At 45.6% G+C, this 21,574-nt stretch overlaps 1 protein-coding gene across 23 annotated transcripts in view; it reads left to right on the top strand.

The window, feature by feature from the left end:
* The window catches only part of Dlgap1 (DLG associated protein 1), an 874,571-nt gene that overhangs the window by 750,959 nt on the left and 102,038 nt on the right, over nt 1-21,574 (top strand). For 14 of the 23 annotated variants that reach the window (XM_021186024.2, XM_085833091.1, XM_021186021.3 and 11 more), the window contains one exon: nt 19,041-19,070. The exons of the other annotated variants lie outside the window; for them this stretch is intronic. In XM_021186024.2, coding sequence (XP_021041683.1) covers nt 19,041-19,070 — 30 coding nt within the window. The remainder of the gene's footprint in view (nt 1-19,040; nt 19,071-21,574) is intronic. 23 annotated transcript variants of the gene reach the window in all.

The raw sequence follows: 21,574 nt of genomic DNA, 5'->3' as shown, positions 1-21,574 counted from the left end.
ATCTTGGATATGGAGTGGGATGACTTTAACACTGCTAACCTACTGCCTAGTACTGGTATTGCTCAGTGATGCTAATGAAGGCAGTTGATGATCCAGGCTGGCTTGTCAATGACACAGCAAGATAGAAGAGGTGATAATGGCAGAAATTGGTGGAGATGGTGGGGATGGAGGTGGTTATGGTGGAGGTGGTGGAGGTAGAGATGGTGGAGGTGATGGAGATGGAGGTGGTTATGGTGGAGATGATGTAGCAGCTGTGGAGGTAAAGGTAGGTGGTAGACATGAGATGGGAGCTGTGAAGATGGTGTTGGAGGTGCTGATGGCTGAGGCCATAGCAGCAGTGCTAATGGTGAGGTGGAGGGAAGGTGACAATGACGCTGGCAATGGTAACATCAGCAGTCAGTATTAGCATCTTCCTCTCCTTCACAGCAGCAAACAGCACTAATCACAGTTTTTACCTTCACTGCCTACCTAGAATAGCTGGCTGCTCATGCGTATCCTAGCAACCAGTGTTTTCAATCAATTGGTTCTCCTGAAAAGCAACATTTTCCACGGTGACCGACAGAAACGTTATCTGAACAGAATGTGAAAGTCATTATGGGCAATAGAGACATAAATGAAGAATTATAACTATGAAGGTTGAAGCAAGAAGATCATGAGTTCCAGGCTAACCTGAGCTAGATAGAGAGTTCCAGGCCAGCCCAAGTGATGCAGTGAGGCTCTGTCTCAAAACTGGGAGAGGGAGAGACACAAAGGGGATGGAGGGAGAGAAAGCCCTGTTAAACCCATCTTCCAGAGGACCCAGGTTCAATTCCTTCCGTTTGACTGTGATAGAGAGACACCAATCATAAAGCAACGCGGCAGAGAGACAGTTGTGACTGGTGAGGATTGGGAATGTCTGCCTGTCTGTCAAAGCAGGGAGTAAAGGGGAAAGTCGAGATGGGGTCTCCCCAAGTACATACAAGGCCTCCTTTGTGGAGGAAACTGTCTGACTGTAGAGGAGGATCATCAGGGAAGCCAGGAGGTCGATGTTGGCTCAAGCTGAACTGGTCTTGAACTCCATCTTTGGGCAGTGCTCTTCCATCTTTTCGAACAAGGAGATTCTCACGGAGAGGTGAAAGACTGTTAAAATTGCCAGTAGGAGTCTGCTGAAGGGGGCTGAGAAAAGGAGAGGAGGATGTGACTTCAGGTGCAAGAATCCAGCTGGGCAGGCTGGGGGGGCGGGGCAACACCTCCAGAGAAAGGACTGGCTGCAAGGGGCTTCGCATCTCAGCATGGAGTTGCTAGATGTAGACCAAGAGCTTCTGGTGCTAGTGGAGAGCAGCTGGAACAGAACCAAGAAAATGAAGGGGGGGGCGGGTATGGGGGGAGGGGCGGGTATGGGGGGAGGGGCGGGTATGGGGCGGGGGGGGGGGGGAGAGATGGCTCAGCAGTTAGCGCTGAATGCTCTTCCAGAGGACCCAGGTTCAATTCCTTCATTTGAGCAGATCACAACTCCAATTCTAGATGATCTGATGTTCTTTTCTGACCACGATGGTCAGTAGGCACCCACATGGTACATAGATACATGCCAGCAAAACACCCATACACCTAAAATAAAATTTAAAACGGAGGAGGAGGGGGAAGGGGAGGGGATGGGAGGGGGAAGAAGGGAAGGGGGAGGGGGGAGAGGGGAAGGAAGGAAAGAAAAGCACTAAAGCAGTGCAAAGTAAAAGACAGATGTTGAGCGATATACAGAATCTAAGGTCTTAATTACTCCCTGGTATCGTGAGATTCTCAGTAGCTTTTAAGAAAGGATAATGAACTGTGTGGGAGTGGGGTCCACGCCTTTAATCCCATCCCTCAGGAGGCAGAGTCAGGTGGATCTCGAGTTCTAGAGTTTTACAGGGTGTGTTCCAGGATGGAGAGAGGAGAGAAGGGAGGAGAGGGAAAGAGAGAAGGGGAAAGGGAGGAGAGAGAGAGAGAGAGAGAGAGAGATGAGGAGGGAGAAAGGAGAGAGAGAGAAGGTAACATCTGTTCTGGTGAGTCCTATATCTCCTTCTGACCTCTCCGGCACCAGGCGTGCACATACATACGTCATACGTGCAAGCAGAACAATCACACAAATAAAAATAAATAAATTCTTTCTTTTTTTTGGTTTTTCCAGACAGGGTTTCTCTGTGTAGCCCTAGCTGTCCTGGAACTCACTCTGTAGACCAGGCTGTCCTCGAACTCAGAAATCCACCTGCCTCTGCCTCCCAAGTTCTGGGATTAAAGGCGTGCGCCACCACACCTGACTTTTTTTTTTTTTTTTAAGTTTTAAGTCTTCCAGAAAAGAAAGGCCAGTGTCTTTTTTTAAATTCTTTTTTTATTTTTTATTTATTTATTTCCTTCACGAGTGGGTCTCCATTGCTACTCTCGCACAGGTCGTCGGTGGAGAGGTTCCTTCTCCTGTGATAAGTTAAATAGGAGTCACTTCTCCATTTCAACAAAGATGCTACATGATTCCAGACTTTAGAGAACTACTCTTGTTGCTCCCCTGGGAACTGACTTGTCTGCCTTATCTTAACAAGATAAAAGATCTTAAAATAGATTCTGAAAGCGGAATGACTTCATTAACTCTATATTTGCTCCAGTGTCCTTACATCAGACTTCCTTCCGTCCTGCATGAGTGTGAGGGAGAAAAATATCTGTTGAAAAAGCAAGTTCAAGAAAGGTGTGTTGGTGCACACCTTTAATCCCAGCACTCAGGAGGCAGAGAAAGGCCAGCCTGGTCTACATAGTGAGTTCCAGGTCAGTCAGAGCAACATACATAGTGAGACCATATCTCAAAAGAAGAAAAAAGAAAAAGTAAATAAAATAGAAAATAAATTCAAAACCTGTTAAATCTGCCTTTCTCTGGCTCTTGAGTGTGGCTCAGTTTGCCTAGAAAGAAAGCAAAAAAAAAAAAAAAAAAAAAAAAAAAAAGCTGTTTTTACCTTTAAAAAAAAAAGGCGGGGGACTTTTGGGATAGCATTGGAAATGTAATTGAGGAAAATATGTAATAAAAAAAAAAATTTTTTAAAAATGGCTGTGTCTCCAGCTGAAATAAACAGTTTCCATGAGGTAGGTGGTCTTTTCAGCTAGATGCAGTCAAACAACATGTGGCTTGTCGGCGTCTCTTCCTCTCTTTACCTGAGCTAGCTTTCCATTACTACAGCAAATATCTGAGGGGTGAGTCAACTTCCAAAGAAGAAAAGGTTGATTTGGGCTTTGAAGGTCTTTTAGGCCTGTGGTGAGGCAGCACATCCCTATAGTGGAGGAGGGAGGGAGGAAGGGAGGAAGAGAGAGAGGGAAAAGTGGGGGGATGGGGGGTGGATCCCAGCATCACCTTTGAGGGCAAGCATATGCTGTCTTATCAAGATTACTATTGCTATGACAAAACATCATGACCAAAAGCAAATTGGGGAGGAAAAGACTTATTTCACTCACGGTTCCATATCTCAGTTCTTCATCAAAAGCAGTGAGAGCAGGAACTCACACAGGGCAGGAACCTGGAGGCAGGAGCTAATGCAGAGGCCATGGAGGGATGCTGCTTACTGGATTGCTAAACCTGACTTCCTCAGCCTGCTTTCTTGCAGAACCCAGGACCACCAGCCCAGGGGTGGCATCACCCATCATGGGTTGGGCCCTCCCCATCAATCACTATTAAGAAAATTCCCGGGGAGGGGTGAGGGGGGCTGGAGAGATGGCTCAGTGGTTAAGAGCACTGAGTGCTCTCACAGAGGACCTGAGTTCAATTCCCAGCAACCACATGGTGGCTCACAACCATCTGTAATAGGGATCTAATGCTCTCTTCTGGTGTGTCTGAAAACAGCTACAGATACTCATATATATTAAATAAATAATAAATAAATTGAAAGGAAGGAAGAGAGAGAGAGAAAGAGAGAGAAAGAAAGAAAACGAAAGAAAGAAAATGCCTTACAGTCGGGTCTTATGGAAGCCTTTTCTCGGTTGAGGTTCCCTCCTTTCAGATAACTCTAACTTATATCAAGTTGACATAAAACTAGCCAGCACACATCCCCATCTCAAAGATGTGAATCCTTCCCCTGGGTCCCATTTCTTGAAGTTTATCCTATGTCCCAACAGTGCTCCAGGCTAGGACAAAGCCTAGGGCCTCATGGGGACATTTATGCAAACTGGTTCACCCACCATGAACCAGTCACCAGGCTGCACCTAAGGGCCTTGCCACGTTAGGAAGGCTTCTGTGTCGTGTGTAGGCACATTGTGTTCCCCCTATGACCAGGGCTCTGGATAGTGTAACTAAGAAATACTGTGATTCCCATGTACCTGTGCGCACAAGATTTCCAGGGACTGGAAGGAGAATAGAAAGTAAAGGGAGGACCTTAGACTGGTTCAGAATTGCTGACCATAGAGATTGGCCAGGAGGAACAGAAGCCTGGAGGTTGAAAAGTTTCCAAGACAAATCCCAGCTCAGGAAAGCCAGCATCTGGTCAGTGCCTTCACAGACCCAGAAAGAAGAATGGGGCTGTTACACTATTTCTGTCAAGTCCCACAGGTGTTCTTTTTTAAGATGATCTCGATCCACTTAGAAAAGTATAATGTCTTTTTGGTTTATGATGAAAACAAGAACATTCCACTTACATGGTGACTGTCAAATATCAAGACACAGTTTGTATAAGCATGTAGAATCAGAAATGTGACTTACATTTATAGATTCTCAGATTTAAATTACTCAGAAGAACTCTGAGAGATGGCTGGGCCTTTAGAACACTTGTTGCTCTTCCAGATGACCTGAGTTCAATTCCCAGCACCCTCATGGCTCCTCACAATCTGTAACTCCATTTCCAAGTGTCTTAGTCAGGGTTTCTATTCCTGCACAAAACATCATGACTAAGAAGAAGTTGGGGAGGAAAGGGTTTATTCAGCTTGCATTTCCACATTGCTGTTCATCACCAAAGGAAGTCAGGACAGGAACCCACACAGGGTAGGAACCTGGAGGCAGCAGCTGATGCAGAGGCCATGAAGGGATGTTATTTACTGGCTTGCTTCCCCTGACTTGCTCAGCTTGCTTTCTTATAGAACCTAAGACTACCAGCCCACAATGGGCCCTCCTTCCCTTGATTGCTAATTGAGAAAATGCCTTACAGCTGGATCTCATGGAGGCATTTTCTCAAGGGAGGCTCCTTTCTCTGTGATAACTCCAGCCTGTGTCAAGTTGTCACACAGAAACAGCCAGTAAACCAAGGGACCCTCTTCTGGCTTTCTTGGGCACCAGCACACATGTGGTGCACAGACATACCTGCAGGCCAAACACATAAAATTTCTCACAAAGCTCTGACAATCATGTGCTAGGTTGTGTTTGTAAAGAAGACACGCCATTCATTCTGTTTAGTTCAGAGAATGACAATTGCCCTGCAAATCCTTTGCCACAACCTGTAAGAAGGAACTCTCTCTGCAGGGTGGTGGGTATGGCACTCACATGAAAGCCAGGCTGACAGGTCTCAGGGGTCAGGTTGCTGGAATGCACTGGAATTGTAAGGAAGCCAATGGGTGCTCTGTCAGCTGTGTAGAACACTTGAGTGGCAGAGACAGGCAGATCTCTATGAGTTCAAGGACAACCCGGTCTACAGAGTGAGTTCCAGGACCTCCAGAGCTACAGAGTAAGACCCTGTCAAACAAAACAAAAACAAAAACAAAAACAAAATAAGAAAAACACAAAGGTAAGTGAACATTTAGGAAAATGAAGGAGAGATGGTAATTTGTAACAACTGTTCGGTGGATAGCATTCTCTCTGCAGATAATGGTCCATCTTTCCTAGTTAATTCTAGGTTTTCAAAGAATAAGCTATTTGGAGAGGCTCTGCTTTTAGGCAGATGGGGGATTCAAGAAAAAAATTCTATGGTCAGATATCTCCAGTTCTCTTTTATGCTTGTGCAGTATTATCACATGCCCTGTGCTTGCTCCTTCAAAGGAGCCAGTGATAGAAGATCCTTTATCTGTGTCCTTAGTGGCCCAGCTGTGGCCTGAGATGGAGCTGTGACCTGGAGAGGGGGAAGAGCAGAGCCTCCCAGGCCCAGCACACACTCAAAATGTAGTAATCTGTCAGTGAAGGAGTTCCTTGACCAGCTTCAAGGATGGCACTACCATTGGAGAAGCCTTACCAGCTGAGCCATGGCTCCACCTTTGGAAATGTTGCTGTTGTTGTTGCTGTGCGTGTGTGTGCGTGTGTGTGTGTGTGTGTGTGTGTGCACTCAAGCACTTATACCACAGCACGCATGTGGAGGTCAAAGGACAACAGTTCTCTCCACTGTTGATCCTGGGACTCAAAACCCTCAGGGTTCGGCAGCACACGACTTTGCCTGTCGGGTCATCCCCATCTGAGGATTTAACCATACCTTATAAAATGGGTTGAGCCTTGCCCTTCAACAATTCGGGTTTGTTTTGTTTTCCCACGCTGAGGACAGGACCCAGGGCTTTGCACATAGCAGGAAAGAACTCTAGCACTCACCTACAGCCCCAACCCAATTCTGAATATCTTTAACCTCTGCTGGTAGAAAATCCATATGGTTCTCTTCACTAGTCAATGCCTGTGGAGCATGAAGCCTTTACAAGGCCCCGGGATGCATCTACCCCTAGCATCCACCTCATTTTGACAGCTGAGGAAAAAGACACAAAAAGATCAAGTGTTTTTTTCCCAAAGTCACATGGATAGCAGACAATATTGGTACCTGTTGGCTCAGTATGACTCTAAAATGTAAGCCCTTGACAGTCAGGAGTCGTGCCTTCTGCCATGATGCTGTTTAATAAATCAATGTGTAACGTGAGCAGGGAGGGCACAGTGACCAGATGTCTGTGATCCCAGGACATGAACAGCAGAGGCAGAGGATCAGGAGTTCAGGGTCAGCCTTGGTTAGACCTGGAGGCCAGGCTAGGCTACCTGAGAACCTGTTGTTATTAAAAAAGAAAGAAAAAAAAAAAAACTAAAAGCAAGCATAGCTGTGTTCAGAACAAAATACTGACTTCCCAGTCAGTTCTGTCAGTAAGATGCTGACCTCAAATTCAATTCCCAGAACCCATGTAAATATCAGGCTACAAGGGAAGGTGCCAGGAGAACACCCTCACACGCACAAACGTGCATTCACACACCTGTGTGTACACACACATACTCGCACACACACGCACGTGCACGAATGAACACATTTCTCTGTCCCACCCAGAAGCTGACTTCTTGCCTTGGGTAGGGTTGCTGTGTTGATCAAGCCCTGATGCTTTCGCCCGGTGTGGACGGTACACAACCGTTTATTACTGGACATTTTTTTACTGAACAGAAGCCTCATCACACCGGCTGCAGATGCAGTTCAGGAATATTCCATGCCCTTGCCTTCCCATACAGTCGGAGAAGCTTGACAGCAGAGAGGCAGCCAACACCTATCACATAGCAATCGCTGAAGAGAAGTCAGGAAAGGTTTTCTAGCCCGGGCCACTTTTGAGTTGACTGAGAAGAAGCGGGGTGCAGTAACCACACGACCACCAATATTAAAAACCAGCAGATTCAAATCTGACTTATTTCTTTCCGAAGCTTCTGGAACATTCAGAAGGCCAGGCTCAGAGTGGGGAAGGAGGAACTTTAATTCCGAAGTTCCCTCCCAGGTCTGGCTTGGGGTTTAAAACTGGCTTTCATTCCTGTACTGCCAGACTTCTCCAAGTGCGGGGAAAACTGGAAGCTCCGCCTTTCATGGATGTGATTGACGGCTCTGGCTTCCTGGGCAAAGGCGTAGTAACAGCACATGGACGCCAGGTGGCAATGAGATCCCGCTGAGGACTTGGGAACCTGAAGCATTTGTGACATCTCCGCACCTAAGAGGAATCCTTTATAGAGTACCACGCGAGAGCACTCTAAATGCACTTTCGGCACCGGTGCATAGCTGCCATCTCTGCATAGTTTGTTGACTTTGCTTAATGCAGCTGCCGGGTCTTTTCTGACCTCTTGCCTAGTAAGTCCTTGAGCCTCAGCCAGCCCCAGCCAGCCCCAGCCAGGTCATTCAAGGTGCTACCCCAGATCAGGTCCTCTGCCTGCATACAGAGTCAGCTCTCATGCCCCTGCGGCCCAGCCACTGCAGCGTTTCAGGTCATTCCGGTCCCAGGCATCATTTTGTTTCCAGTTCGCAGCTGCCAGGTGTCTGCCCTCACTTAACCGGCAAGGATGAAAGATCAAAGGTGTGCCTGCATCTGCCTCCTGTCCCTGCGCTTTCAAATGGTACACATTCAAAAGATATAAATGCGGTATTGTGCACCCTGGAGGGAGTGGTGGGGCAAGGATCAGAGGTGGCACCGAGCACCGGTTCAGAACACGTGGCTATTAGAAAATGAGGAGAGCAATGTCTGCAGCTCTGAAGCTCTGACCCGGTGAAGCGTGTTCAACTTAAAAGACAAAGACTTACGCAGTGGATGGGCTCTCCCTATCTCCAACTACAGACATTGGGTCCACAGAACCAGGTGGCGAGTGTGACTCAATGGTAGACAGCCTGCCTATGGGAACTGAGCACCCAGGAAAAATAAATGAATCTCACGGTGTTAAAGCATCCACAAGGCTAGCCCCGTGTGCCCGTGCCTGTGGGAGACAGACACTAGCAGATCTGAGTTCCTGGCCAGTCAGGACTACTTAGTGAAACCTTGCCTTTAAAAAAGAAAGAAAGGGGGCTGGCGAGATGGCTCAGTGGGTAAGAGCACCCGACTGCTCTTCCGAAGGTCCAGAGTTCAAATCCCAGCAACTACATGGTGGCTCACAACCATCCGTACTGAGATCTGACGCCCTCTTCTGGTGCATCTGAAGACAGCTACAGTGTACTTACATATAATAAATAAATAAATAAATCTTTAAAAAAAAAAAAAGAAAGAAAGAAAGGGGGAGGGGAAAGAAGGAGGGATGGAGGAAGGGAGAACCCACAAAGCTTGGTTAAAGCTTGGAATATTGGAAAGCAGAATGCTATGAATCTGGACGCCAAGTCCCTTGGGCAATCTTTAGCCCCTTAACAGTCATTCATTGTCCACCCATGTTTGACCTTGTAACACCCTTGTGACTAGTCAGGTAAATCCTTCTGGAATGTTCTAACAGGCTACACGCTTCCTCCAACCCAGAGGCTAAGAATGCCATCAGATAGCACCTAAGATAGAAGTTATTCCCCTCAGCAGTCATACCTAATAGTCTCACCAATATATTTTTTAAATGTCTTGATTTATGACTTTGTTCTGTAACTATAAAAACTTCATCAAGCTGGGCAGTGGTGGCGCATGCCTTTAATCTCAGAACTTGGGAGACAGAGGCAGGTGGATTTCTGAGTTCGAGGCCAGCCTGGTCTACAGAGTGAGTTCCAGGACAGCCAGGGCTACACAGAGAAACCCTGTCTCAAAAAACAAACAAACAAGACCTTCATCAAACTGTTAGCACATTGGAGAGAGGTATCTACCATGGTCATTCATAGCTGGCTCCAGAATAAACTGTCATTTCTTTTGAGGTGAGAGCTGTGTTTTTGTGTCAAGGCTCTGGATTCCACGCCCTACACAGTTGTGTGTGTGTGTGTGTGTGTGTGTATACAGATGTATTTGTACAAGTGTGTGTGTATGCACGTGTTTTTGTGTATGTGTACTGATGTGTGTGTGCTGGTGTGTGTGTGTGTGCTGGTGTGTGTGTGTGCCTGTGTGTGTATATGCATGTGTGTGTTTGTGTGTGTGGATGGATGCGTATATTTGCATGTGTGGATGGATGTATATGTACATAAGTATATGAATGTGTGTGTATATGTGTATGGATGTGTGTATACATGTGTGTACAAATGTATATATGTATGTATGGATGCATATATGTGTATGGATGTGTGTGTACAGGTATGTATATGTATGTGTGTGCAGGTGTATGTGTGTGTGTGTACAGGTTTTGTGTGTGTGTGTCTGTGTGTGTGTGTGTGGTATAGAGGAGTGTGAGGTATAAAGGAAGACACTTTGAAATTATAGAATGGAAGTTATAAAGACATCGATGAAGACGTTTGCTTATGTAACTAATAGAAACAGTGACAAGTGACGCAGGAACACTGTAGAGAGCCACTTTCCAAGGGAGCCACATTTCCCGTATCTATGGGAATAGTAAGTCGAGGTACATCCCCAAGAGGAGGTGAACAAAACTCTGAGCACAGTTACAGTGGGAAGTGGCAGCTTTGCCCAGCCCTGAGATAGCAGCTTCCTTCTGCTGTAGATGTGGGGTGAAAAATAGCTCCTGACCCAGCAAAAAAACAGGTTGTAACTTCAACTTAGAAGTGCTTCAGTCTGACCACCACTAACTTCTCAGGATTCCCAAGAAAGCCCCCTGTCCCTATTTCCCCTTAAACCATAAATGAGAAAGCACAAATTGCACCTGACCCTTGCAACCCCGAACCCACACATTCCCAGGGGCTTCTCATGGCCTCTTTTCCTGGGCTTCCTGAGTTTTGGGGGGTGACCAGCTGCGCCCACAGACCATAGCTGAGCGATCAATAAGTCACACATACTTGCCCACTTCCTGTGGCTGGGTATCCAGGTTTGCACAGCACATGAGCAAAAAGAATAGTGGTGAGTTATTAAGGCTGTGGTGAGGAGGGAGTCCTTATCAGGAGCATCAGACAATCAATTCATCTGCTTGACAAATATTTATCCAGCACTTGCTGAAGCCAGGAATTCCACTGTGATCAAAGAGAGTCTCGCTCTCTGTTCTCATGGGGTTGGGGTTTGCATTCTAGAGGTGAGTAGTGGCATGGATCAAATCATCAGAGATGACTGTGCTCCCGGAAGAGAACTTGGGACCGATAGGAGAATCACTGCAAGGAGGGAGCTAAGGGAGAGGCTCGGGGAAACTTCTGGAGAAAGCCCTCATGCACTGAGCAGGCAATGATGGATGAATGGAGCAGAAGCTCCAGCTAGCTAGCTTTCAGGGACACAAAAGAATGGCATGGCCAGGCTGTGGGGACAATCTGAGGTGAGACCAGTCAGGTCTAACTTGCTTAGCTGTTGCCTTGAAATGTGTCACCCTGCAATGCATAGAGGCTCATAAGTAGACTTTTTTTAAAATCAAATTCTGTATTATAATCAGAAATGATTACAGTCATTTCTATTTGGATCAGAAATGTCCCCAGCATCTCATGCGTGAGGGCTTCGTCATCAGCCTGTGGCTGTACTAGAAGAAAATGGAACTCTGGAAAGTTAGTAGGGGCGTGTTCCTGAAGGAGATCCTGGGACTCCATCCCCAGAACTCTTTGTTCTCTCTGTCTGTCTCTCTGCCTCCTCTCTCCTTCCCTCCTTCCACCACCCCCCTTCTTTTTAGCTGCTTTAAGGTGAGTAATCCTCAACCATTTGCCCCACCCCGCCACCATGATACAGCACGCCAGCACAGACCCACCTTTCCTTTCATAGCGTCCAGTATCTCCCCGCAATCTATTCAATTACAAATCTATCAGTGACTCGAGACACTTATTGATTAGCCAAATGTCCTTCTGACCCAATCACTCTTGACATCCCAGCCCCAAGCATTGCCTTGAGGACCAAGCTTTTCACACATGTGCCTTTGGAGGCCATGCCTGTCCATATCAGAACAAACACTTCCACTGAACAGGAGGCACCATAGTAATCAGTGGGCTTCCCATTCCTCAGCTGAGGAGCCCAGGCCTGGTCCCTTAGGGACAATTTTTCACCACTCTTGAGTCTACTCATCAGACTTTTGTCACATGTTCTGAGTTGTCCATTTTCCATCAACTTCTCAGCCCATTTTATGACTGTGTACATTGAACTTGCCCTGAACCTTGTCCATCCAATGGTGTGGCCCCTGGTTCTGTTCATCTTTGTGGCCTACCGCTGGGTCTTACTGGACATCTCTCTGCTAAACAAGATATGTCTACAGTTCTCTTCAAAATGGAGCTGGGGATCAGAACCTTTGGAATTCCTCAAAGTCTTTTTTTTTTTTTTTTTTATCGATTTTAGGAACACCAGAGGACACATGGTTAAATGTTTCTGATGTAATAAATTTTTCCTTTTTTTTTATTAGATATTTTCTTCATTTACATTTCAAATGCTATCCCAAAAGTTCCCTATATCCTCCTCCCACCCTGCTCCCCTCCCACCCACTCCCATTTCTTGGCCCTGGCATTCCCCTGTACTGGGGCATATAAAGTTTACAAGATCAAGGGGCCTCTCTTTCCAATGATGGCCAACTAGGCCATCTTCTGCTACATATGCAGCTGGAGACACGAGTTCTGGGGGTACTGGTTAGCTCATATTGTTGTTCCACCTATAGGGTTACAGACCCTTTCAGCTCCTTGGGTACTTTCTCTAGCTCCTCTATTGGGGGCCCTGTGTTCCATCCAATAGATGACTGTGAGCATCCACTTCTTTATTTGCCAGGCACTGGCATAGCCTCACAAGAGACAGCTATATCAGGGTCCTTTCAGCAAAATCTTGCTGGCACAGTAATAATTTTTTAAATGATCATAATAGCCATCTCTTAAAATGTAATAGTTAATTTTTTATATTTTTATTTTGGCATTTTGGCTTAGCAAGTCCTGGCTCTTTGTATTTCCTCTAAATGATTTTTAAAATAGGTTTGGGTTTGTTTGTTTGTTTAAACTCTTCTTTATTGGCCTGGAACTCACCATACATAGCTCTAATGGGGATACAGGAGGCATTTAAAACACTGAAGTTGGAGATCTTGTGGGCTGAGGGCAGCTCTAAGGGAGAGCCCTTCTCTGGCACATCTGAAGGCCTGAGCTTGATTCCCATAATACAAGTAAAAGCATACATTTCTTAGGTCTAGTTCCCCCTCTACTAGAGGGATATGTGGTTGTAATCCTTCCCACCACATAAAAGGATCAACGTCTCTCCAGTGATGGTTTCTTCCTCCACTCTCCTACCCTCATCAACAGAGTCTTACAGCCTCTGCCCTCAGGCTCTCATGAAGACTTGCCTCCACTCTCACTCATTAGTGTTCAGGAGGTCTCATGCTTAGGCTCCTGACCCCTGAGAGTCCCTGCTCTCTCTCTCTCTCTCTCTCTCTCTCTCTCTCTCTCTCTCTCTCTCTCTCTCTCTCTCCCCCCCCACCCCCCAATATTCAGAGGAGTCAGAACTTTGAGCATCTTCAGGAGCAAGGAGAATCTCCACCCCTCTGTGGATGGGATGAGTGAGGAAGAATGGCTAAGTCTTTTATTCTGCTAGAGGTGACATCCCAAAAGGCTCTGCAGCTTGCATTAAGACTTTCTGTCTTTATCTTTAAAAAGAAAATAATGAAACACTGTTAAAGAAGTCTGAAGAGGTGACAACCTTCCGAGGGGCCCTGCCAACTGCAGCCCAGCAGTTAATGAGAAGCAGGATATATTAAAACCTCAGCCAGGCATGGTGACACACACCTGTGACCCCAGCCTTCAGGAGACCCTAGCCACTTTTTATGAGACCTTCTTTTCTCTGTCTATACCTTATCACATGACCACTGCTATAGTTAGGAACATGGTGATAACACTAAGAACTACAGATTCTTGAGATACTTGATGTAAAACTAATTCACTAATATTTCTTGCCTAATTGGGGCACAATTTTGCTATAAGTAGTCAGCCAATCGGATTTCTTTGAGATCTTGTTACTGTTACAGCAGGAAGTACCATATGTGTGTGTGTGTGTGTGTGTGTGTGTGTGTGTGTGTGTGTGTATTCCTCGGTGTCTCCCAACAACTTTCTTCCCACCCAAAGACCAGTCTTCAACTAGAAATAGGCAGCCAGTGATCAATGCAATTCAATACTATTCACAATTAAATAATACACCGGAAATACACTTTCTGGAACTGAGAATCTCCTTAGTTCATAACCTTGGCAAAGATCATTCAGTTAGTTGATTCAATAAATATTTATTAGGCGGGGCACAATGGTACATGCTTATAATCCCTGCTCTTATGAAACAGAGGCAGGAGGATTAGAAGTTAAGAGGGCATCCTCTGCTACATGTGGAGTACATGGTTAGGCTGAGCTACATGAGTTTCTGTCTCAAAAAAAAAAACAAAAGTGCTTTAAAGATATTTACTGGGTGCTTGTTTTATGGGAGGGATTCTACTGGACAAGAGGTTCCAGAAACAAACAAGACAGACAGGTCTCACTGTACTGGGCCCTGCTAAGGAAGACAGGTGAACCAGGGACCACATGATAACATTTCAGACCGAGAACTCTACTCAGAGGGTGGTTTGTGGGTTCTCCGAATGCAGTCATCTGGACACCTCCAAGGAAGGGAGCCTGGGTGCAGGTTCTGAATGAAGAGAAGGAGGTGCAGGAGGATTCCACAGCTCAGGTGGAACAGCAATTAGGCTGGCTCGGGAAAAAAAGGAGCAAGCAGTGGCTAGCAGAGACAGGACTGTATGTGTATGTCTGTACCAACAAGTGGGCAGAGAGGACAGGGATGGGATCATTCCATGAATCAGTGAATCAGTGAAGGAGGATGGGCCTGGCTGCATAGGTCTATCATCTAACTGTCCTAGAGACTGAGGCTGGAGAGTTATAGGTTCAAAACTTGCATGAGCTACAGAATGGTTCCAAGGCCAACCCCGTCATCTTATAAAGCTGTCTCAACAACCAAAGTAGAAAGAGAACTGAGGCCCTAGCACTGTGGGCAAACGTTGCCTCACACAAATGACATCTAAAGAGTTCAACCGCTAGTACTGCATGTGAGCAAACACAGCCAAGGAAAGGCAGGAAGAACAGGTGCTTTTGGAATTGGTCATTGAAGAAGAAAGCAGGCATGGCTGGCTGGCCACTGGCTCTCCCCCACCCCCCAACCCCCCAGGATGAGGTGGGCTGTACCATCGGGTTAGAAGCTTATCTTGTTGAGACACCCAGTTCAGGGAAGAAGTAGGGATTCCCGTCTTTCCATCTTTTTGTTTTTGTTTTTAGTTCTCAAAACCTCCCACAACCTGTGAAGAACTCGGAGTGGGCGGCAGTGGGGGGGGGGGGATCCATTCTGTGTATCTGCATGCATGTCCGTGCTGTGGCTTACCTGAATTCTAAGCAATGTCAATGTTGACTGCTCACAAAGTCATGTTGAGCTTGTATATCTTGCAGGTCAGGGATACTGTGTGCTTTAAAACATCAACACCAGTCATTTAAATGTTCCAAGATTTTTAAAATATGCATATGTAAGATGACAGAGACCTTGTCTGTCATCCTATAAACATACTGTCTTAGTCAGGCTTTGTGTTCCTACACAAAACATCATGACCAAGAAGCAAGTTGGAGAGGAAAGGGTTTATTCAGCTTACACTTCCACATTGCTGTTCATCACCAAGGAAGTCAGGATTGGAACTCAACACGGGGCAGGAACCCGGAGGCAGGAGATGATGCAGAGGCCATGGAGGGATGTTACTTACTGGCCTGCTTCCCCTGGCTTGCTCAGCTTGCTTTCTTATAGAACTCGGGACTACCAGCCCAGGGATGGCATCACCCACAATGGGCCCTCCCACCTTGATCACTAATTGAGAAAATGCCTTGCAGCTGGATCTCATGGAGGCATTTTCTCAAGGGAGGCTCCTTTCTCTGTGATAACTCCAGCATGTGTCAAGTTGACACATAAAACCAGTCAGTACACACATATATGTTAATATATATAAGCTTAGATTTTTTAAATATAACATAGTTACTTTACAATATAAAGATCTACATTAACATAGAGAAAAATCTAATTTCTTGTTTAAAAATGAGAAACACCCATCTGAAGTTAATGGCTCATTAATGCTTCCATGAAAATAATGTTTATAATGAAAGTTCTAGAATCAGATAATTGTCTTTTAAAGTTTTTTTCTTTCACTCAGTAAACACATCACTGGGCTCCCCTCCAAGGCCACTCCAGTACTAGAATTTGTCTAGGTGTCCTTCCAGAGACTGTCTCTGCACACAGTTAACATACATTGTTTTAATGAACAGCATCTGCTGATACCACGGTTACATACGGAAGGGAGTGTGGCTGAGGAGTGAGCAAAATGCCTCAGTGGGTAGAGGAACTTACAGTACAGCCCTGGTCCTGAGTTTGACTCTAGGAACCCACCTGAAGGGAGGCTAGAACAGAATTCACAAAGTTGTCTTCTGACCTGTGCACACACTCTGACACACATGCTCACACTCAGACATCGTGTATCTACACAAGAATAACAGTGTTAGAATCTGTAATGGATATGACTTGTGGGGGGAGCTAACTTTTAACCTATGTAAACTTCCTACTACAGATCATTAATTAATGCTTAAGGCTCAGACCCGACCTCACCTCGGGGGTTTAATTATTTGACCACAAAAGGGGCAAATCCTCTCTGTTTTCCCTCTTACTGGATGTCGATGTATGTTGCTTCCGTGTGATGGATGTAAAGGTATTTCCTGCATCTGATAGTCTTGAGAGACCTTGAGATGCTGACAAACTGTTGTGAGTGCTCACTTGTTCACATCTGGTTTGTTTAGTTACATTTAAGCTACGTCACTGAGCATAAGCAAGCTTTCTTCTCTGAACCTGAGTGTCAGGACAGTCAGTGATGACAGTGATGCCCAAAGCCTGGTTCCTCGCAGTTTGCAGAACCAGCTCTCCAGTTCTTACTTTTCCAGGAAGCTGTGAGCCCACTGTTACCATTTAAATTACATAAATTCACAACTTAATAAGTTACATTAAAAACAAATGTAAGGGGGGAGAGCTGGAGAGATGGCTCGGCAGTCAAGAGCACTGACTACTCTCCCAGAGGTCCTGAACTCAATTCCCAGCAACCACATGATGGCTCACAACCATCTATAATGGGATGTGATAGCCTCCTGTGTCATGCAGACATGCATGCAAATAGAGCACTCATATACATAAAATAAATAAATCGAAAGAAAGAAAGAAAGAAAGAAAGAAAGAAAGGAAGGAAGGAAGAAAGGAAAGAAAGAGAGAAAGAGAGAAAGGAAGAAAGAAAGAAAAATGGGCTGGTGCGATAGTTCAGAGACAGACAGTACACTCTGTTTGTGGGATACCAAGGATTGGACCTAGGGTCTCATTAAAGCACACCAGCCTTGACTTACCTGCACCTTGAAGCTTGACAATGTGTTCTATTCAATGCCCAGCATTGTTGGAACAGTGGTCACAGATGACTGAAGTCCTAAAGTTCCTAACCACAGCCCGTTACCTATTCCTGGCGCTATTTACAGGTGTTCTGTGCCTACGGCATGCTTCTGCCTAGCCCTTCATCCAGCGGGACTCCTCATGACTCAAGTGTTTACAGTTATTAAAACTATTACAATAAAAACAATGTATATATAAGAAATGGGTTAAGATTATAAATGATGTAATGGCAGTGATTTGTTGGAGAAAGGTTGGTGTATAGATCAATGTGTGATTTGGAAGGGGGCAGGCAGTACGGTTTGAATTGCTGGCTGCTATGCTAAGACATCCTTCATTACAAAGGCCGGTTGCTATAGGGAAGCTGTCTAAGGATCAATGTGCCTTCCTCATCGTTTTTAGATCATACACTACACACTATTCATGTCAGCGACCTTAGCAATGAACATACGTGTATGTACAGGCAGCCTATGAGCTGGCTGATACCAGCTGAGGTTTGGTGGTCTTGAAAGGACTTTTGCTTCCCTTTAAATTAGAAATATTCCCAGTTTAAAAGAGAAGTACGGGCTGGTGAGATGGCTCAGTGGGTAAGAGCACCCGACTGCTCTTCCAAAGGTCCGAAGTTCAAATCCCAGCAACCACATGGTGGCTCACAATCATCCGTAATGAGATCTGATGCCCTCTTCTGGTGTGTCTGAAGACAGCTACAGTGTACTTACATATAATAAATAAATAAATCTTTAAAAAAAAAAAAAAAAAGAGAAGTACGTGCATCTTGAAACACAGTGCTATGGACACTATGGCACCGAACAACAGATCCCCGCTGCGGCACAGAAATTAGAGAGCCTGGGACTGGTGAGCCGAGGCACTTCCTGCGGACCTAACTTCAGATCCCTAGAACCCACAGAAAGCTTATCCTGTCGCGTGGATCGTAATCCCGGCGCTCCAAGAAAGAAGAGAGGCAGAGAGTCAAGACAAACACATCCTAGAATGCTTGTGCCAACTGACCCAGCAAACACAGCACAAAACAAGATGCCATCTAAAGCCTGGGTAGAAGAAGACCAATGCATACAGTTCTCTCCTGACCAAAAGGGCAAACCTGGATCCACATACATGAACTAGCACACACACAGGTAGAGATGCAGAGTGTTAGAAATTAGAGCATGGGGCTGGTGAGATGGCTCAGTGGGTAAGAGCACCCGACTGCTCTTCCGAAGGTCCAGAGTTCAAATCCCAGCAACCACATGGTGGCTCACAACCATCCCTAACGAGATCTGGCGCCCTCTTCTGGAGTGTCTGAAGACAGCTACAGTGTACTTATAATAAATAAATAAATCTTAAAAAAAAAAAAGAAATTAGAGCATGTTAACTGTCTATAACTATAGCTTACAAAAAAAAAATGGTTTTTAGATCCAACTGCTGGACCAGGGCTAATTTACTTTATCTTACCATTTCTGTCTTTATATTTGGGGAAAAGAAACAATGGTCCAGTCATGAGCACTCTCTATTTTCTCCGTGGGTATTGACATACCCAGGTCGCCTATGCATTGCCCACCGGCAAAGACAAAAGCTAAACCTGAAGACTGAGCAAAGAGCCTCTTAACCAGCTCGGAGAAGGGTGCAGGGGGGATAATATGCCTTGGTTTTCAACCACCTATTATGTATTTCAACACAAACACTGTCCCAAACTGTGTAAAATGATCCCCAGGACCAGTTGGGTTGGGTTTGGTTTGGTTTGGTTTGGTTTAAAAAAAAAAAAAAAAAAAAAAAGGTGCTGATAGCTGCTGTCTTTCATTTTTGAAATCATCTATTTAATTTCTCAAAAATGCCAACACCAAAACTATCCAGACCTGAAATGTGTGTTGTGTGAAAACTGGGGGAGAAAAAAAGGTAACCAGGGTCCATTATATAACTCCCATCTTCTGTTTCTATTCAAGGTGTCATAAAACTGAGTTCTGCCGTTGAAGGTACGTTTTGTTTTTACAAACCGCGAAATCAGTACTGTTGTGCTTCGAGGCCGCACAGCGTGGCCCATAGCTAGCAAGCTTCTGTGGCCGTGGTGTCTGACGCCATGTTCCGGTTGCCAGCTGCCGCCATTTTGTCTGTGTTTCTCCTCGTTCTGGTCATGTTATACCTCCAAGCCTCCACCATGACCCCAGCAGTCCCATGAGGACAGCGATACGGGGCGCACATGTCTGTCTGTATTTCCTTGTGTGACTGCCTCAGATCCCGAGCTCCCAAGAAGCCACTGACTCCGGAGCTTATGTGGATGTGAAGGCCTGTGGGGAGGCTGTGACCCTAACTCTGAGCAAGGCCGCTCCAGTAGAGCCTTGCTCCTCTGTGCCCACACAGTGAGCCTGTTTCCCTGAGAAGCTTGTGGGCATGCAGAATTCTTTAGGCTCCTAGGCTAGCAAGAATACTTGTCCATCAAACAGCAAGTTCTTGGGTCCTCTGTCTACCACAACATGCTATGGCGAAGGCCTAGCATGGCAGTCATGCCTGTAATCCTAGTGTGGGAAGTGGAGACAGAGAGGATCCATAGAAAATATGAAAACAGTTTGGTCTACATGAGACTTTGTATCATAAAAAATTGGAAAACAGTTTAGTCTACATGAGACTTTGAATCAAAGAAAGAAGAAAGAAAGAAAGAAAGAAAGAAAGAAAGAAAGAAAGAAAGAAAGAAAGAAAGAAAGAGAAAGAAAGAAAGAAAGAAAGAAAGAAAGAAAGAAAGAAAGAAAGAAAGAAAGAAAGAAAGAAAAGGGTTTTGTGGAGGCCAACCTTGTGTTGTCTAGTTAATGAGTAATGATTTCCTTCTGTTAAATAAGGCCCTGAGCCCCCTTCTCTGGCACCAAGACAAAACAATTAATAGATAAAACAAAGAAAATACAAAATCAATGACCCATAGCACATTTTGCTGAGGAATGCCCTGGAACTCTACAAAATAGCTCATCACTTCCCCTTAACCCAGCACTCAGACGGCTGAGGTGGGAGAATCATGAGGTTGAGGCCAGCCTGGGCTACATAGCAAGTTCCTGGTCAGCCCAAGTATGACAGCGAGGCCTATAAGACCCTGAAACCCAACGATAACAGAATATTCCTCATTATCTGAAGTGATAGTAATTAATTGGTATTTTTTAAAAAATGATGCTCTTCCCCTCTTAGAGTCTTTCTAGTCCATACATACAGTCTATGACACTTCCTTTGTGGGTCTCGTGTTTGTTTGGGGATGTTTCCTGTTTGTTGGGAGTGTGCCTGCCATGCCCAGAAGCTGCCTTCATCCTCTCAGGGGAGGCTGTTTAGAGGGAGTGGTGGGTTCCAGGTGAGTTTTACAGCTTGCAGGGATAAGGAGGGGAAGCATGGAGCTGGGGAGAGGCTTGAAGGGAAGAGACAGGCTGGAGCCAAGCATTCAGAGGGACAGAGTCTGAGAGTTAGGAGACTCAAAAGGAACTTAGGAACTCATTCATGAGACCAAGAAATCCAGGTGGAAGGCTCCTGGGTTTAGTGCCACACACACACACACACACACACACACACACTGACTCCAAACCAAATCCCAAAGCTGGTGAGGCAGTGTTCTGACACTGACAGCAGAAAGAATGCTGATATACTAAAGAAAGGAAACATGGAGGACTGGGATGTAGCTCAGTGGCAGGGTGTGTGCAGGGTCCTACACACAGGCACACTCACACACACACAGACACATTCACGCATGTGCACACGCACACACACTCACTCACACCCACACACGCACTATACCATCAAAACAAATGAACAGGAAGAGTTCAGGTAATGTGTTCCAAAGGAGAGAGAGAGAGAGAGACGTGAGCAAAATTAGTCGAAGCCCAATGGAGAGCACATGTTTCAGGCCTCGGCACAGTCTCATCAGAGGAGAAGTTTACAGAAAGCCTCTTGCATCCGTTTTACACTCATCGAAGCTCAGGAGTCAGAGCTGGACAGTGACTTAGGAGATAAGCATGCTTGCTCTGTAACCACGAAGACCTGAATCTGAACCCCAGCACTCACACAACAGTCTGGACACAGCTACACATGCCTGTAGCCCCAGCACTGGGGTTTCAGGAGTGGGGGAGCAGGTCAGAATGCCAGTGGCCTAGCCAGAACTGTGGGGTTCCCCTTTCAGTGAGAGACCCTGACTCAAAGCTGTAAGGCAGAGATGATAGAGGAAGACACCAACATCATGTTCTGGTCTCTTACACACACACACACACGCACACGCACACAAGGTGTGCACACCTGAACACTCATCACACACAAGTACCACATGCAGAGAGACACATTAAAAAAATAATTATTATACAGTAGAAATGGCAGTTTGGGCTTGGAGTTTCAGTTAACCATATCCAATAGCAGCTGAGAGTTAGTCCCTTTAAGCCATCTTAGCATTACGAAAGAACTGGAAACTTGGTCTTTACATCATCCGTGTGACTTAAGCACAATATTCCACTCACAACAA

Source organism: Mus caroli, unplaced genomic scaffold (genome assembly GCF_978045245.1).
Source record: "Mus caroli unplaced genomic scaffold, Mus_caroli_1 scaffold_18, whole genome shotgun sequence".
Classification (NCBI taxonomy): Eukaryota; Metazoa; Chordata; class Mammalia; order Rodentia; family Muridae; genus Mus; species Mus caroli.
The sequence above is the reverse complement of the archived record's forward strand: the minus strand, read 5'-3'. Positions and strand labels throughout refer to the sequence as shown.